This window comes from Grampus griseus (assembly GCF_964374135.1).
Source record: "Grampus griseus genome assembly, chromosome: 20".
NCBI classification, from domain to species: domain Eukaryota; kingdom Metazoa; phylum Chordata; class Mammalia; order Artiodactyla; family Delphinidae; genus Grampus; species Grampus griseus.
The window spans coordinates 44,887,054-44,906,576 of NC_139014.1; the positions used below are offsets into that span (position 1 = coordinate 44,887,054).

At 42.7% G+C, this 19,523-nt stretch overlaps 1 protein-coding gene across 2 annotated transcripts in view; it reads left to right on the forward strand.

Annotated features, from left to right (window-relative positions):
- The window catches only part of STX8 (syntaxin 8), a 241,010-nt gene that overhangs the window by 9,538 nt on the left and 211,949 nt on the right, over positions 1 to 19,523 (forward strand). Inside the window, exons 3-4 of one of the 2 annotated variants that reach the window (XM_082678912.1) lie at positions 2,664 to 2,758; positions 11,882 to 11,992. The exons of the other annotated variant lie outside the window; for it this stretch is intronic. Of the exons in view, the coding sequence (XP_082535038.1) occupies positions 2,664 to 2,758; positions 11,882 to 11,992 (206 nt within the window). The remainder of the gene's footprint in view (positions 1 to 2,663; positions 2,759 to 11,881; positions 11,993 to 19,523) is intronic. 2 annotated transcript variants of the gene reach the window in all.

The window sequence follows — 19,523 nt, forward strand, 5'->3', positions numbered from 1 at the left end:
TTATCCTCCTTTTAGAGCAATTTTGCATAGCTTTATTAAAAAGAATTTTGGGGGGCTTCCCTGGTGGCGCAGTGGTTGAGAGTCCGCCTGCCGATGCAGGGGACACGGGTTCATGCCCCGGTCCGGGAAGATCCCGCATGCCGTGGAGCGGCTGGGCCCGTGAGCCATGGCTGCTGAGCCTGCGCGTCCAGAGCCTGTGCTCTGCAACGGGAGAGGCCACAACAGTGAGAGGCCCGCATACCGCAAAAAAAAAAAAAAAAAAAAGAATTTTGTGCTGTGCCTCAGTTACCATCTCCTCTCCAATAAAAGGACTCCAAATAGGATTTTGGGTAGATGTGTAGTATATTTATAGACTAAACTGGGGAACATTTACATTTTTGCTGTATTGAGTGTTTCCTTTCACTCATTCCATCAGCAGTATTTCCTGCAGTTACTATACACCAGGCACTGTGCTAGATATTTTTTAGATTTTGTTGATATTGTTAATGATGTTTTAAAATAATTTTTAAAAGTTCTCCCTATTACTTGAATTTAGGAATGCCCTCGATTTTTTCGTTTTGTGATTAATCACCATCCTGAATTCTTTATGTTTCTAGTCATCTTTTAGGTGATCCTCTTAACTTTCCCAAACAGACTGTTATCCGTCTGCAAATAATGATAATTTCATTTCCTTCTTTCCAGCCCTTATGTATTTCTTTAACTTGTCTTATCATGTGGGTTAGAACTTCTAGACCAAAGTTAAATAATATTGTAGTTAAGGCAGCGCTGACTGATTTTTAGTTTTCTTTGTTTTTGTTTTGTTTTTAATTAATTTCGCCCATGCTGTGTTAATCATATGTGTAGTCTGTTTTTAGTAATTAACACTGTTAGCTTTATTATTAGATTTTCTAACAGCAAACTATTCTTAAATTACTCAGATAAATTCTACTTGGTGATGGTATGTTGTCATTTTTAATGTAATTCTGAATTTGCTTTGCTAAAATTTTTTGAAGACTTTTACATGTATAATCCTTAAGGGAGATTGGCAAGTAGTTTCTTTTTTTCCGTTATCTCTGTCAGCGCTTGTTCCCAGGGTTGTGTTAGCTTAAAATATGAATTAGGCTTTCCATCCTTTTCTGTGCTTTGGAAAGCTTCTGTTAAATTATCATAATGGGACATTTCTTCTGATTATGAAAGTAATAGTTTTCTTATAAAATATTAAGAAATCCCACTCCTTAGAGATAACTACCCTTGATGTTTTGATGTCTTTAGGTCCTGGGTTGTTTTTTCTCTATGTGGATGACACTTCTTTTTATGACTTGATTTCTTTTTCTTTTAATAAATTATGATGGGTATCTTTCTATGTTAACAAATATAGATTTCAGTCATACTTTTTTTTTTTTTTTTTTTGGCCATGCTGCGCCGCATGTGGGATCTTAGTTCCTCGACCAAGGATTGAACCAGCGCCTTCTGCATTGGAGGCATGGAGTGTCAACCACTGGACCGCCAGGGAGGTCCCCAGTCATACTTTTTAATGGCTACATATTCTTTCATCTGTTGAATGCTTTTGATCTTTAATTTCGTAGATTCTTCTTAGACCTGGTGTGTGTGTGTGTGTGTGTGTGTGTGTGTGTGTGTGTTGTTCTTTTGTTCATTTGTTTGTTTGTTTTGCTCTTTACTTCTTGAGTGAGGAGGGATCTGCTTTCCTTGGCGTTTCCCCATAAACGTTGTGGGTGGTTTTTCTGTGGTTCCCAGGGGTATTAGAATAGTTAAGGTGAGATTTTTCTTGGCTGGTAAGACCTTTGAGGGTTGCTTGATGTGTGTAGCCCTTGGCCAGCCTCTGCTGTTGCGCTGTATTTTCCTTACGTGACCCTGCTAATCTAAGGAGAGAGCCCCTGCTTCCACTGCAGTTGTATAATTGCTTCTTTTAACAAGGTAGCAAACTTGTGAGAGTGCCTTTTTAAACATATCTCCAATTATATCCGTGGTTGACTATGTTTACTTTACACGGGCGATTCTATTTTTCATATTTTTAAATTCCTAAGAGGCTTCCTCCCCACCTCTCCACCATCCTTTAAAAAGGCAGCACTTAGAGTCACAAACAAAACTTTACTCTGAGTTTGTAAATTGGAGAAAATTCACACCTCCTGGAAAAAGAGTCCCATGTGGTCAACACTCCTCTTGTATAAAAAGGACACCCAGCTATAAAACTTTTAAGGGGTTGTAAGTGTACCAGTGTGTTTAGGGAGGAGTGGCCGGGATGGCAGTGGGACTTGACGTTTTGTTCTTTGCAGCATGGTTGAGGGAACCGTGGGGCTTTTGCTGGTGAACAAAGACTGGGGACATGCAGTTTCCTGCGTGGCTCCGAGGTAGACCAATAGGATCCGAGGGTAGATGCTCAAGGGACAGAATTCAGCTGACTGTGAGGGCAAAGTGACAGTTTCCAGTCAATGTCAGGGTTCAGGTGTGGACCGGCTTACCAGCTGGTCAGGTCATAGGGCTGGGTGTGAGCATTAGGTGGGTGGCTGGCGCAGGTGACTGTTAAGATTCCGTACAGCCCTGAGGTTGTCGTTGCAGCCCTTCTTTGATTGAATCATAGTTTGTAAAGCAGCGTTTACATGATATTTTTAGGAGACCTCACACCTCTGGACTAGCATTCTCAGGCTGTGTTCTTTTCTTTTCAGCTTACCGTGACAATCAGAGCTTTGTTGCAGAAACTGAAGGAAAAGATCGCCCTTTTGAAGGACTTATTGCTAAGAGCTGTGTCAACACATCAGATGTATCCATGTAAACATTTCCACCTCTTGCTAGAGTGGGAGGACAAGCAGTCTTATTTTAAGAAAGGAAGGAATCTGGGCCACCCAGATTTTTCCACAGCTTGAGGAAGACCTGGTTTCCAAAATATTGCCTATAATCTCATTTTCTATTTTAAGCATCTGTTACATGTTTTACAGTGAATATGCTGGCGATGCAAGACACGCGGCAGGAGTTAACTTAGTTGGGTGTAACCTTAATAGTGCAGGAAGCTCATGCTTTCTGTCAGTGCTGTATTTACACCGAGCCCCATGTTGCTACCTGTCTAGACTGCCTTGAAGGTGGTCCAGCAGGAGAACTTCCATGACACCCTTGAGTTGTGATTCTGCTTCTGTAGTTCCCAGAGTTTTGAACGATTCGTCTTCTTTTCTGAGAAGCCAGTACCAGTAGAAACGATGCATTTTCCCCCCAATTATGTAGATTATTGAGATGTTACTTCTTTGCCTTATTGTTCTAGTGGTCCAGACAGTACCCCTGTTTTGGGAGTTTTGTGGGGTAGGAAACACTTGCCTGAAGCAAGTTATGTCATCACCTCAGCCTCCCACCAACAATGTCGAGAATTAAAATATTTCTTTCTTTTATTTTCGGCCGCGCCATGCAGTGGCTTGTGGGATCTTAGTTCCCTAACCAGGGATCCGACCTGGGCCCCGGCAGTGAAAGTGTGGAGTCCTAACCATTAGACCACCAGAGAACTCCCCCAAATATTTTCTTTCTTTCTTTCTTTCTTTTCTTTTTTTAAGAAATTCATAACCTGATCAATTTAGGAAAATACACTTGACCTGTTACATAAACTAATCCTTTAAATCCGAGTTTAAAACTGACCTCAAACTGGCCCTCTCTTACCTTTTTGTCTTTAGTTTGTACCAAACTTTGGTGTCTCGGGAAATGGTTGTTATTGCCCAATTTTAAACATGGGAAAATGTAGGAATATAGCTTTTTAGGTAAAACAATAGAAGATGTTTTAAAAAATATTTTTCTCCAAGTATCACCACTGTATGTCACCAGGGAGGGTGGTTTAGATAGTTGCATGGTTTCCAGTGTGCACTTATTAAAACACTAAGGTTTTAAATATAAGTTTAATTTCAGTAAACAATTGGGCCCTTATTTTTGACACAGTTAGAATATTCTGATATGTTTAGTTTGTAACTTTACCCTCCATCTGGCATCATTTGTTACTGCACAGTCTATTATATAAGGAGTTTTTATTTTATCAAAATGCACAAGACTTAATATACAGACCTCAAGTTGGCAGAACTGTGTTCTCCACTTTCAGTACTAAGTACTTGGAATTCTGCACATGGGATCAAGGTGTGCAAACTCATTTTAATATTACCTAAATCACATGTATTAGAAACGTAGTTAAATATTGTTTCCCAGTGTAATATTAATAACTTTATTTGCTGATAGGTAACTGATTATTATTCATCTTATAATATTTATGTGCTAAGCCTATAGGGCAAGAAGATATAAATTAATAACTTTTACTTTTTTCTATTAATAATTTCTGCTAGTTATTAATTATGGGGTGTACCAAGCACGCCACAGTCATAATTGACTTTGTTTTTCTAAATGCTTGCAGTCTGGCCATATTTTGAAATGTCATAGACTCTGGTTTTGTGGTGATCTCAGAATTTGCTGAATGAAACACCAGGCATCTGAAAACACCAGAGGTACTAAATACTCTGAAAATATGAAACATTTATGAAAATATTTAAGGACCATCATGTGAATAATTTAGAATTTCCCAGGAGAAATCAAAAACTCGTCTGGAATATAACAGCTTTCTTTAAAATCTAATAAGTTTTTTCAAATAATTGGGTCTATTTCTACTGCAACCAAAACTAGGGATGGAATTCAGATAATCCACCCCATGGGGGCGCTCATAAACCTCTGTATTTTCAGGGAGACCATTTCTTAGATAGAATGGAAAGGAGGCAGCTGAACCTTCTTTACAGAAGAGGTATTGAGGCCAAAGCAAACTTGCACCTCAAGTCACTGATGAAGTTGGAAAGAAAGGACAGCATTGCAGCAGAGGAAATTTTTTCACACCGAGAAGAATATTTAAGAGCTTAAGTAACTTGCCCAGACCCCACTGCTAAGAAATGGAAAGCTAGGATTCCAACGCAGGGCTGTCTGAACCCAAAGCCACTTGTTTTTTTTTTTTTTTTTTTTTTTTTTTTGCGTTATGTGGGCCTCTCACTGTCGTGGCCTCTCTCGTTGCGGAGCACAGGCTCCGGACGTGCTGGCCCAGCGGCCATGGCTCACGGGCCCAGCTGCTCCGCGGCATGTGGGATCTTCCCGGACCGGGGCACGAACCCGTGTCCCCTGCATCGGCAGGTGGACTCTCAACCACTGCGCCACCAGGGAAGCCCAAGCCACTTGTTTCAAAGCTGAATTCTACTTTAGTGATAGAATACAGTCCACTGTCACGTGGCCTGTCTTCAACTAGAGTTCCCTATTGCTTGGCATGTTGCTGTAATGCCAAGACAAATCTTGTTTATAATGCAAATCCTCAAGACCCTTCTTAATCATCAGAAAGATTAAACAGTCTTCACCGTGGTTTATTAGGTATACTTTATGATGTTGTAATTCTTAGAAAAATTTGTATCCATAAATCGCCGGGAGAGTGACTTTTTAATCCTTTTTCTTGAGGCATAATTAATGTTGGGTGACTTTTTTAACGTGAATATTTGAAAGCCACATTTCCTTACTGTGTTGGGTAGTTGAGTTTATGGTACCTTACTTAATAAATTTATGCCTTTCTGCATTCGTGAAGTTTTCCAGAGAACACTAGGAGCTGCCAGAAAGATAAGTCCTATGAAAATGCCTTCCAAACAGTTAAATTCTGGGAGGTTAGGCCTAAGATGTTACTGCTCTTTCCTGAAAAAGTATTTTTCTCTGGCAAGAATAAATGTGAAATTAAAATGAAAGTGGCGTGCTTTCGAATTGGTTAACTTGCAATTCATAATTGAAAGTCCTGCAGCCAGAGAGTTGAAAATTGCTGAAATACATTAACTTCTGTTCACGGTGCTTCTTGGAGATGGGGATTATAATGGCCTCACCAGCTGAGAAAAGGTGGGTTTACAGGAGGGCGCATAGGAAATTTCAGGTAATGCTAAAATTATTCTTAGAATTAGCTTTAAATGAAGCTTGTCTTTTTGTTGGGTTTTTCAAAGGCAACACTTCTGGTACTTTAAAAAGAATTTTAAAAAAATCACTTTACAGAGAGGTTCAGTATCAAAAGGTATTTTGGTCTCTTGGGAGAAGTCCTGTAGAAATAGTAATAATTATTATTTTTTGGTTGTGCCATACATCTTGTGGCATCTTAGTTTCCTGACCAGGGATTGAACCCAGGCCCCCAGCAGTGAAAGCACCGAGTTCTAACCACTGGACAACCAGGGAATTCTCTAGAAATAATTTTTTTTAATCCATAAATAACTCTGCTCCACTTTGTATTTTTGGGGGAAAAAAAGATGTGTAGACAGATAGGTAGATGGCAGGATAGATGCCCCAATCACCGTGTAACAAACCTGGATACATGTAGGTGTGGAGAGGCTCATTGGATAGATCTTAGGGATAGCCCCTCAGGGCTCCAGTGGAGGTGAAGTGGTTCTAAAACACTGCACCTGGCCATGACAGTTTTCACTGGTGTCTGCTATTGAGAGAAAAATAAGGACAAGATAATTTTTATTTCAGTAGAAATTTTCTGATTTATAGTCTGTTTACATGGTTCTCCCTAGTTTTGGGTATTAACATCTGCTTGCTTTTTCATCATGATAGTAAAAGTAGATGAGAGTTTTGTCTATTGTGGGTTTTGGAATGTCCATAGATGGCAAAATTGGTCTATATAAATCCCCCCATCACCATCCCCGCAGTTTGTTTGGAAATACTTCTCCATGAAATCCAAAAGTCTGGGCACTGTTGGAATACTGGGAACAACATTGGCTTTGGAGCCAGACAGAACTGAGGTGGAAGACCAGCTCCATCACTTCCCCAAGGCCAGAGAGCAACGTAGCCTTTCTTGACCTTAGTTTCATTCATCTGTAGAGTAGGAATAATCATACTTGTTTTGCAGGTTGTTGTGAAAGTTGAAGAAAATATATTTAAAGCATCTCACAGGACAAGCCACCCCCATAATTGTGGGTGTTAAATAAAAGATAGTTATTAACCCTTCGTGGGCAAGTTACTTCTTCGTGCCTGTTTTCTCATTTGCGAAATAGGGATAATCAAAGTACACCCGGCTTATGGGATTGTTGGGAGGATTAAATTATATGCATAGAAGGTGTTTCACATAAAGTAAGCCCTCCTCGAGGATTAGCTGCTACTTACTATTTTATCATTGTTAAAATTACAGCCATCTTGGAGAATTTACAGGTAGTCCTTTTATGGAGTTTATAATCAAGTAAGAAGGGTATATCAAAGCACACAGATAGTGATAGTATTAAGATACTACTTGCAAAATATGATCGATCAGTGCTTTGAGGAAGATAAGGACCTGGTCAGGTACATAATAGATATTCAGCAGAGTTTGTTAACTTAAAAAAAAAAAATAGTAAAATGAAAGGGATGAAGTACTATGTGAGCCAGAAAAATCTTCTGGCCTCTGGGACCTTAAACTGTCTCTGTGCAGCCCTTCTTGCAGCAGTGGGAAGTAATTATGCTTCTCCAGAGCAATTAATTTGCACGTAAGACTTGCCTAAATTCTTAAGCCTTCTACCAAATAAGGAGAAACTCCAGGAGCTAGAGTGGGGGTGGGGCGTCCCCTGGGTCCAGCACCATCTTCAGCCCACTCCATCGTAGGTTGGAAGTGCTTCCCAGGTTATAGCAGAGAAACTGGGCTGAGGCACTTTGGTCATGGGTATTGGTGATACGAAATCAGGACCCAGTTTCATTTGCAGTGTTGCATTGCCATGAACTGGTTATAATTAATTACATGTAACATCAGCCTAGCCGATGAAAAAGTACTATGGTAGCTAGCTCTTCTGTTTCCTTATTTGTCTGTTCTCTGACCTTCTTCCTTGGTTATTCACCGCGTTGGTGGAAGAGGAGGTCCCAGTTCTGGCCACTGACTGTGTGCCCTGTGTTCTACTTGTCCTTCCTTACCCTGTCGTCGCTTCCTCCAACTACCATAAGACCACATCCGTGCAGTGTCACCACTGCCCAGACGATTCTTTGACCTCTCGTTAACAACAACTTCTGTATAGTAAGTGTGCTATGCAGAAGGGCTGTGCATCTATCCTCTTCAACCTCCTCTACCCTCCCCCCATCTCCTTATGCTCCGTTCTCTTAATAGGTTAAAATAAAAACAGAACAAAGAGGTAGAGTGAGTGTTCCTAACTGGACAGTTTTCCAGTTGTCCCGGATTTACAGGGAGTCTCTGTGAATATTCTGAATTAATATTACCAGTATTGTTATTAACAGGATGCTAAGAAGTGGCAAAGTTGAGTGAGCAGTACTGGGGCCTCAGGATGGAGGAGCCCCTGGAACGTTTGGTGGTCAAGCCCCACACGAGGTGGTAGGAAAGCCCTGACTTAGACTGGAAAGAGCTGGGCTCTAGCCCACTATTGTCATTACCAGCTGCCCAGGGCCCTGGTTTCCTGGTCAGAAGAACAAGAGACTTGGATATGCCTCTCCTAGCATCAGCTGTGATTCTGTTCTTCACTTATAATCTTCAAAACATAATCACCAAGTTTTATTGCTCCTAAAATTGATGTTCTTTGTTAATTTATTCTCAACTAGTTTATATCTAATATCTGCTAAATTTAAAACTTGCCTTTATTGTTTTTATTAAAAAAGTACTTTCTACCTGTATAGTTCTTATTTTATTTTATTTTTTTGCGGTACGCGGGCCTCTCACTGTTGTGGCCTCTCCCGTTGCGGAGCACAGGCTCCGGACGCGCAGACTCAGAGGCCATGGCTCATGGGCCCAGCCGCTCCGCGGCATGTGGGATCTTCCCAGACAGGGGCATGAACCCATGTCCCCTGCATCGGCAGGTGGACTCTCAACCACTGCGCCACCAGGGAAGCCCTATAGTTCTTATTTTTAACCAATGACTCTTCTCTCTCTTCTCCATCCACATCCTATTCCAGCTCATTCTTTCATAGTTAATGTGTTAGTGGTTGGTACCTGCCATCACAGACTTTTCTAGGCATGAACAAATATAAACACATGTAAATATAAAATGCTTTTGACTACAGAGGGATCATATTATACGTTTGGTTCTGAAATTTTTTGTTAATTAGCATTTGATAGAGTCAAACAGTCCAAAACAATATTGGATGGGAAGTAAGTCTCCCTTACACCCTGAATCCCCAGTTCCCTTTCCTTAGAGGCAACTCTTTCTGTATTCTTCCATAAATTTTAAGTGTATATACAAACATATATGTTTCTCTGATTTATTTTTTCTTTTTTGCGGTACGCGGGCCTCTCACTGTTATGACCTCTCCCGTTGTGGAGCACAGGCTCCGGATGCGCAGGCTCAGCGGCCATGGCTCACGGGCGTAGCCGCTCCGCGGCATGTGGGATCTTCCCGGACCGGGGCACGAACCCGTGTCCCCTGCATTGGCAGGCGGACTCTCAACCACTGCGCCACCAGGGAAGCCCTAGATTTTTTTTTTTAATGTATGCAGTGGGAGCATACTATTCACTGTTTAGCTCTTTGCTGCTTCTTTTTGTTTAACACTATTTTGGAGATTATTCCATACCAAATAACTTATGTAGCACTTAGTAAGTGCTCAGAAATGTTAATTATCATTATCATCGACACATAAAGAGCTTTCCTCTTCTCTCTCTCTCTCTTTTTGGGGGCTGCAAAACATACCACTGTAGAGGTGTGCTAGTTCCTTATTGACGGACCTCAGAATGTTTCCAATATTTGGCTATTATAAATAATGCTGCAGTGAACATCTTTGTTCCTACATCTTTGTATAGACATGTGAATATATCTGTAGGAGAAATTCCTGTTGAAAGAATGTGCCTTTTAAATTTTGTTATGTATATAGAAGGCAATGTGGCAATTGGTTGAACCCATTTCCATTCCCACCAAGGATGTCTGAGAGTGCTTGGTTCCTTGCCCCTTTCCAGAACCGCCCTGTCGTAGTTTCTTACCTGATGGGTGAAAGTGATAGCATGGTTCAGTTTGCATTTCTTTTACTAATGTGAAACTGCATTTTTTTTCATTTGATTAGCATTATTGTTGTTTCTTTTTTCTATGCCCTGTTATATCCTTTGCTGTTTTAAAATTTGCCACTATTAATTTGTCACTTGTAATTTTACTTTGCAGATATTTAAAATTTTTATAGAGCCAGATTTAGTGTTTCCTTCATGGCCTCTGGGTTTTCATTCTTGACTAGAAAGATCTTTCTTACTCTAAGAGTATTAGAAACTTCTCCAAAGTCATCTTCTAATGATATGGAATTTTACTTTTTATGTTTGAACCCTGAGCCAGTCAGATCTGTGCTTAATTATAATATTGGATTATCGTTCAGCTTATGCTCGCTTGGATGGTTGGATAACTAAATCCCAACAAAACCACAGATTGCCAGAGTAGGTTGAGTGTAGAACAGAAGACAAGGCTAATCAGCATTGTGATATAGTTAATAGTTTTCCATGATTAAAATTCAGTTTTGTCCTGTATAATTCATGACACAGGTTCTGTCTCTCCCCACCCCCAGGAGCGTTTTTTTAGATAGAAGAGGCTTCTGCTTTATTGACAATTTGCCACTGATTTGAAACACATTGATATTTATTCTTGGTGTTGCATTGATCAGAAGGCTAATATTTGGCCCTTTTATTAGTACAGAGGAAGGACTTAAGTTCACTGTTTCTTAGTTACAGTTGCTACTTCACGGTTTCCAAGATGGGTTCTTAATGACTGTAGTCAAGCAGGAAACGGAAAAGCGATGGTAGTCATTTTTCTCAGGAAAGCGTGGCGTTCTGGAATGTTGAGAGAATGTATCCATTATTATTTTTTAAGTAGTCAAAGTCACTAACACTCCTTAGTTACATTGGTTTGGGGGGGATTTATGATTTTTCTAACTAATATCTGCTACTGGGGAACATTTTTGATGGGTTTATTTGCTTTTTTTGCTAGCTGGCCAGCTTTTTCTATTCAAAATGATCAACCAAAGTAGATTCACTGGGCCGTGGTTTTCCCACCCAGGGAAACTTACTTGATTCTGCCAAGTTCTCAAACTTCTGGGACCTAAATGCAGGGTTTAATATCCCCTCTTGAAAGGACAAGTATCTATAAATCCAGAAGTCCAAAGTAGTGGTCTCCCTTTTACTGGAACCAGGAAAACTGTGGCCATGGATCGTGCCGGAGGAGGTGTGAGAGATGATCTGGGTGCCACATGAAGAAGCAAATTCAAAAAGGTGAAGTAATTGGTTCAGGATCGTAGGTAAGGATCAAAATAGGACTAGCTGGCCTTTGGACTCCTAGTCGAGCGTGCTTAGTAGATTAACACATAAAAATATGATTATTTCTTTGTAATTCTGTTGAGAATTAAAGCTCATGCAATGTATTTAATGAGCCGATGGTAACAGCTTTTTAGAGCAAATCTGTTGCATGAAGTAGCCCTTTACAAAATATATTCCAGGTGTGTTCGTAGGTGTTCATTAACGTGGAAGAAAGGGGGCAACATAGAAAACTTTTCTTTCTCTTTTTCCTTTTTTAGAAGAGTATCTTAGGGTATTAGTGTCCAGGAAAAACCCTTGACCACCGTGACCTAAAACTCAAAGCCTGATGACTCCCTGAGTCACATTGCCCTGTTGAGAGGAAGGACATTTCAGGGGTGGCCGCTGGGAGGAAAATCGTGTTTACCAACTGTGTTTCTCAGTGAAGGATCTCGTGTGGCGGATCTGTGTCAGTGTTTGTTAAGTTCCTCTGTGATGGTTCTGTCCAGGTCCTTTACTGGAAGGATCAGTGAAGTCTGAGGTTAGAGCAGGAGGAGAAGGTTGGTTCAGGCCTCTTCTGGGTAGGATTGATCAGAGCCTGTAACAGTCCTTTCTGACTTGGAGAGCTCACTTAACGTAACAGGTCAAATGAGGTAATTCACCTGCTCTTGGACCTTAACAAGATGCCTGCAGAACACAGCTCGAAGGAGACCGAAGACAAAACCTTTTGGATGATCTTGTAACTCGAGAGAGACTACTTCTGACATCCTTTAAGAACGAGGGTGCAGAACCAGATCTCATCAGGTACGATGTTTTCCTTTACAGGGTTTATGTGGTGGGTGAAATTTATTTGCAGAGATTACAGCTATTTCCTGAATGGCTTAATTTCTTTTTTTAAAATTTCTTTAACTAGTAAAATATAGTCTGTTCATTTATAGTGTTTGTTATTTTCTATGCAATGTAGTTTTCATTAAATTTCTAGATTTAGTAAACCAGATATGTTCAGCTGAATCCCATCTTGGAGGAAGGCTATTTAGGTAAAATACAAAGTCAGAAAATGTCTTTTCATTCTTTAGGTTGAGCTTTCTGCTATGTTAGCTGCCTTTTAAACTCTAGAAGTCATGTTCTTATCTGTGTTGGAAAATGATTTTTTAAAGATTTTTTTGATGTGGACCATTTTTAAAGTCTTTATTGAATTTGTTACAATATTGCTTCTGTTTTATGTTTTGGTTTTTTGGCCACGGGGCATGTGGGATCTTAGCTCCCCAACTAGGGATCGAACGAACCGGCACCTCCTGCTTTGGAAGGCGACGTCCTAACCACTGGGCCGCCAGGGAAGTCCCTGAAAATGATTTTTTTTTAATTGACTTGTTATAAAAATGTGTCCTAAAGGTTGTAGTCCATGGCTCATGGAATTAGAGGCGTGGGGCCGTTGGATTCTTCTCTCTGTTCTTTGCTGGAGAGTAATTCACACTCTACAGCGTTGTCAGCTGCTCTGTACCCGGCTCTGCTGGAAGAACCCAGAGAAGCGGTCCGGCCTTCCCAGCTGAGGTTAATGAAGTATAAATTGTGACATCTTTAGAACTGGCCTCCCCCCGGCTTCTAGAACTCTCTTAACGTCATTGTGGGAACCATCACAGATGAGATGAGGATAAAACCCTCCTCTCCCCGCCTTCCCCACGAGAGGTGATGATGCCTTCATTGTGGGGCGGCAGCTTGTTTCTGGTTAGGAGTCATACTGCTTCCCAGGGGGGGTGTTTTTTGTTTTTGTTTTTTTAAAGAGGTTTTAACCAGGCTCAGCCTCAGACAATTAAATCCAGGGGCGTGGAGGGCGTGGTCATAGAGTGGCCCCAGGTGATTCTGATTTGCAGCCAGGCTTGAAAAACCACAGCCCAAGGGCGAACGGAAGAGGATGAAGCGGCTGCTGGTCGGTCCTAGTTTTCTCTGGAGCGTGGGATCCAAGGTTTGTGGAAAGAAACGTTGAAATTTGGGAAGCTAGATGAAACGTTGGAGCTGTTTGTTTGGAGAAATAAAAGCCAGGAGTTAGGGAAGGAGGAGCTGTGTCCTGGGCAGGGTTTGTAAGTGGACGCCGAAGCCTCCGGTGAGCTGGCTGATCCGTCGTGGTGCCGGACACTGCTCGGGCGGATGCAGGAGTGAAGTGGGAGGGTGAAGGTGGTGATTCAGGGCTGGTGAAAAAGAACCGGTGAGCCAGGGGATCCAGGGCGAGGAGAGAGTGCCCTCTGTCAGGGCGGGTCTTCACATCGAAGTCCAGAAATGTAGTAAAGGTGGCGTGGGGCGGGAGAAGCAAATTTCGTAGGGGAGGAGGGGCCGAGTAGAGGTGATGGTTGGAGGAGGAGAAGACACAGACGTCCTTCTCTGTCGTGGAGGTGGCCGTTCTGATGACTAGTGACGGTGACTCTTGGGTGAGAGCCTCCTGTGTGTCAGGCTCTGCTTCTCTTCATTGTCGTTTAATGATATTGAAGGGGCCCACTTGGGCCTTAGGTCTTTTTTCCCCCAGGTTTTAAAACTTGAATATTAAAAAAATTGTGCATTCCAATAACTAAAATCATTTGAACAACAACAAAAAATGGCACCTTGATTAAACTGCATTTTACAGCCCACAGGACACTTTGAGACCAGCTTACTCTTTATTCTAGATTTCACTGCCGTCCCACCCAGCCTCCTCCTTCACCAACATGCAAGTTCTTTTCCTTTCCTGCCAGCCAGACAGGTGGATGGGAGAGGCGGGCGCGGCCTTCGTTGTCAGTAGTTTTCCATTCTTTGATGTGAAAAGGGGCAGCACAGTCATTTAAACTTGATCTAACCTCTTTGCATCTTACAAAGTTCAACAGCTACAAGAAGTAAGATAAGGCAGTGCTTGTGGGATGTACAGTGCATGTTGGCGGCGCCTCCTTAGGGCACGCCTGCTTGCTTCTCCTGTTCAGTCGCTTCTTTTGAAGGCAGTGGATTTTTCTCTTTCGTTTCTGTTTTCTTCAATCTCGACTTACCGACTTTCTCAATCTCAGCCCTATCGGGTTTGTCCGACGTGGCTGCAGAGGAAGAGGAGCGAGTTACCAGCGAGCGAGGTCCGGCCTGCGCAGTGGTCGCTGCTGAGTCTGGGCCTTAGGTCTTCCTGGGGGGTATGGTTGATTTTTTGGTCCCCCCCCTCCACTTGGGTCGACGAAAAATAATAATAGAAGAGTCTTATTGGAGCCAAACTGAGGACTAGCCCGGAAGCCTGCTTCCCAGATCACTCTTAAGAAGTAACTCCAGAGGAGCAGGGTTTTTAGCACAGTTTTATATCTTGTCAGAACAAAGTATGTTAAACAAGTCAGGGACACATTTCTTCAAGGTTTCAAAAAAACAGACCAGGATGTATACGTATAGCAGGTACAGGATGGACTTGGCACCTGGGAAGTGAATCTTATCAACGTTGGCGTTGGATTAACGTTGGCGTCCCAGGAAGAGGGGCCTTTAATCTTTATTTTTAACATGGACGGTCTTTACTTCTGGTCAGTGTGCCCTTTTCTTCAGTGATTAAAACAGGTGTACAATGTATATTTGATAGGCCACAAACAGGCTGTTTCAGGTAGCGTAAAATTCAAGTTAACTCGTCTATAAGCCAGAATGACTTCTCTAGATCTCAGTATATCAAAATTACTCCTATTGCTTGTCACCCCCATCTCTTTTTGGTCACCCTCTTCTCTCCTATGATAATGTGTTTGCTACTTAAAGCCCTACCTGTTCACGTTCAGCGTCACCTGGGTTTGTGTTTAGAAATGTAGTCTCAGACCCCACCCCCGCCCTACTCAATCGAATCTGCATTTGAACAAGATCCTCAGGTGGCTTGAATGCCCCTTCCACCTTGAAATAGTGCTTTATATCACTTGTTCTTAATTGTGGGACTCAGCATCAGAATCACCCACAAGGCTTTAAAAAAGATAAAAAAAAGACAAGCGTCCAGACCATATACTTGCAGAGTCTGAACGAGTGTCTGGTGGGCGGCCTGGGTAGCTGTAACACGGTGGGGAGCTCCTCGGGGGTGGGTGGCAGGGTGAGAACCACTGCTTTCTCTCACGGGGTTGAGAGATGAGCGCTAACGGCTTACACCTGCGTGTTTTCTGTGTGCCGGGCGCTATGCTAAGCTGTACGTGCCTGCGCTCAGATCTTTGTAACATCCCACTTTACAGGAGAGAAGCTGAGGCTTGGAGGGGTCAGGTAACTTGCACATGATTCTAAGACTAATCAGTCTCAGAGTTTGGGTTTCCTCTGGATCTGTGTGTCTTCAGATGGGAACTCTTAACCGTTGCACCATAAGAAGAGCTGGACCACGAATTAGAAGCGCTCGGCTCTGTTGCCTCCTAGTCAGTCATCTGGGCTTCAGAATCATTGACTTGAAAATGGGTGTGTGTGTTCTGCCTCTTTCATTGTTTGGACCAGGTGAGGTGATTGGAACGTGAAGGGCTTTGTAAGCTCTAAAGCCTTTACCACTACAAGATGAGTGCTTGAGGGGGACCTGGCCTCCCTGACCAGTCTCGTTTCATGTTCTGCACCTGGTTCTCCTCCCTCCTATTCTCACCTCCCACGGCTCCTTCTGTGTCCCTTTCCTCAGTGCCCGGCTTGCTGGCTGCGGTCTTGATGGTAAACAGTCGCACATTGATTCTAGCAATGGAATCCATGATGGCAGCGACTTACCTTCCTGGACGTATTTTAGCTGAAGCCTCCTTAAGCCCAAAGTAAATGAAGCAGTAGGAAGATTTTAGGGAATTTAGCAGGTCAGTAGCAGAGGTGTGTCGGATGGAGGCCCACCAAGGCCTCTGAAGTCCTATCACCAGGACGCCCCCTGCTCCTCCTGTTTATTTTAAGGCTGAGCCACCTGGTGGGCCTGCAGGTGTTGCTTATGGGTGAATGGTTGGGCTGGCCAGGGACAGAAAGACCAGCCTGAGGGGAAACTGAAGCAGGGGTAACTAATTCCTGAGGGTTTGCAATAATGAAGGTAACCGGCCAGGCTGATTTCCATGCCCTCAAGATGAAACTTTGAGGGAACCATAGATGTTTTATTCAGACACAGAAATCTGGAGTAATTCAAAGCTTGCAGAAGAGTTGACAAGCGTGTGAGCCCTGTAGAGAGACATGACTTCTGAGGATTGGCTTGATGAGGTAAAATGGATAGAGCAGACCGTGGTGGTCCACTCCAGGCACCACGGAATGCGCCCGAGAATGAGAAACCAGTGCGGCAATTAGATGTCGCTCCCTGTGAAGAAAGTCCGTAAGTCACTGAGGTATGAAAGAGGAAAGGCAATGGTAGGTGGCCTGGAAGGTGAATTACTGGTGAATCCTTGTCGGGCTAGGATTGCTTTAGACCCACTGGACCCATGTCTGTATACCTGTCTGTATTAGTTTGCTAGGGGTACTGTAATGAAGTACCACAGACCGGGTGGCTCAAACAACAGAAATGTATTTTCTTACAGTTCTGGTGGCTGGAAGTCCAAGGTTAAGGTGTCACCTTCAGAGTCGGTTCCTCCTGAGGGCCATGACAGCAGGATCTGTTCTAGGCCTCTCTCCTCGGCTTGTAGATGGCCGTTTTCCCCTCTGTCTTCTCCTCTGTCATACCCGCGTGTGTCCGTGTCCAAATTTCCTTTTCTTACTGGATTAGGGCCCACCCTCGTGACCTCACTTTAACTGCCTCTTTAAAGAACTTATCTCCAAATATTGTTCCATTCTGGATTACTGGGGGTTAAGACCTCAACGAATGAGTTTTGCCGGGGGTGGGGATTGGGAGGGATGGACACAGTTCAGCCCATAATTGTCCAAAAATAAGTCCTACACACATTCTAGGAGAATCTGATCGGTAAGGAAATGCATACAAGGTAAAACCGTTCTCAAATTCTTATGTAGAGGAAGCCCTGGGAAACCTACTCAAGGGCTGTGAAATGAACACCTAGATGGCACTGCCCAAGCCCAGCTCGTCAGGGAGGATGGCAGCAGTGCAGAGTCGATGGAGGCAGGCAGTGCGTGTGTGGATGAGTGTGTGCACGAACACAGGTTAAACTCAAGGAAACTGCTAGAAGTAGACTGTCTTAGATTTGAGGTCAGAGTTTCCAGTCTTTGATTTCACCCACATGCCCATGTCAGAGTTATTTTTGCCTTTTTTTTTCAACCCCGAATCCCCACCTTTGAGTCCTCCCCTTCCTTCCCCAACCTCCCATACCCAAATAACTCTTGCTTGGACCCAGCCTTCTGAGGATCTGAATTCAGTTGTAGACGTGAATTGGATTTGGGTTCCCAGTTCGATCTTGCCCTCCCACCTCCTGACTGTCAGGCTGCCCGGTCATTTCTGAGACCTTGTCGGGGACCTTTCAGCTGTGTCCCTGGAGAAACCTCATTCCCTCCCCTGCCCGTCGGTTGCTCTTAGGGTCTCCGGTGACTCGCAAAGATTTCTTCAGTCCTGCAGATTCCTAGTTCTGGGCTCCTCCATCGTTTCCGTTTGCTTCCCTAATCTCTGGATTCCTCCAGTAGTTTTGATGGCTTCTGTCATTCTTGATATCATTGTGGGTTGCTTTGTCACTGGGGGAGGCAGGGGGTGGGGGGTGGCTCATGTCTTGCTTTTAGGTCACAACCTACAGAAACACATTGGTCAGGAAGCCTTATCAGAACTTGAAAATGTTACAGACCTGCTCTCTCTGGCACATCTTGTCATTCATGCTAGACCATCACCACAGGTACTGTTGGAGAACTGGGGGTGATCTGCTAATCGGTATTTCGAAGCCCCGTAATAACTGGCGGCAACACCGCAAGATCAGTTGACCCAACCAGGACTCCCTGAAAACTGTCGACCCTCCCTGTCCTCCTGAGCTCTTCCCTCTTCTCTGGTTTCCTCTGTGTCCTCCTCTTCTCACCCCAAGTCTTTGCTTTCTCTCTCTCCCCCATCCCTCATTCTCAGGAGTCCTTTTGCCATCCCCTGCCCCCCAAAACTTTCCTCCTCTTTCCTCTTCCTCGTCATGTGGACTTAAGCAGAGGAGAGTATTGTCAAACTTCAGTCTGGATTAGCATTTCCTTTAAACACACACGAGTGTAGGAATCCCATAGTTGAATGCGTAGCTGTCACGTGACGGAGTCTGAGTTTTACCTTACGGATTACTGATCTTTATTCTAAAGCAGTAAGCCTTGATGTGAGCCTTGGTCTCAGTAAGCAATGGTTGACTAATTGAGGACATTTGGAAACTTGTTAAAGAAGTCTCTGTAACAATGTCTCTTGGAAGAAGATAAGCCCTAATTTATAAAGCAGTGACACAGCTTCTGATTGAAAACCCTGCTGCCCTTTATATTTGAGAGCACTGCCAATTCTCACGATTAGTTAAATCTTTGTAAAGAGAGAAAAAAAAATCATTGCATACCTCAGTGCGCTGTGACCATCTCAGAGATTATGTGATTAACTCGGCTGTAGTGGGTGGCTAATTGGGTAAGCTTTAATCTTCACACCACCAAGTACATTGAGGATTATAGGAAATAGGAAGTTATTTAGAGGTTGAGACGGTAATGTGTCAGGAATCCTATATTAACAAGCAGACCAACTGCTAACATCAAAAGGATAGAAGAAAATGAAATGTTCACATTTTCTTCGAGTGAGCTTTACACTTAATTTCAGATATTTACTTTTCCTTGGAGCTGCTAAAAATATATATATACTTCCAATGTATATTTCATTTCACTGTATTGGCAGCCAAGGGAGGCAAAAGAAAAATTTGCATCGAATATTCCATTAAAAGTATTGCCCTTCTACCATTTTCGATCATTGAATGTTTTCTTTCAATTTAAAGCTTGATTTATAAGAAGGATGATTGCCATCCGATAGTACTGAGATTTCCTAAAAAATTATTCGTTTATACTTTGTTGCTTGAAGTTATGAACACATGATGAACCGGCTCTTCCAGAAGAGGAAATCTCTGAGGAATATACTCCTGCATCATTAGCTGTGAGACAACGGATAAGCCATAATTTATCCTTTTTACTTATGCCCCAGAAATACACTAACTTTCTGGGTCATCTGGCATGTAAAGGATATGCTGAAATCAGTAAAGGTGTGCTTCTCTCTCTCTTTGAGTGACCCCAAGGATAGTTGAACTAAGGTGGTATTAAGTGCAGTCAAGAATATTAAATTTCTCTAATTTAATAAACTAGTTAAGGAATAAAAAATGTGGTAAATGGAAGCTTTTCTTTTGAGTGCCTGTTACGAGTGGTGGCAAAAAAACCCTAAACAAAACAAACGAACAAAGTCTAGTTTTTACATTTGAGCTCTTTACAGTTCAGCAAGAAAGACATGAATTAAAGATTC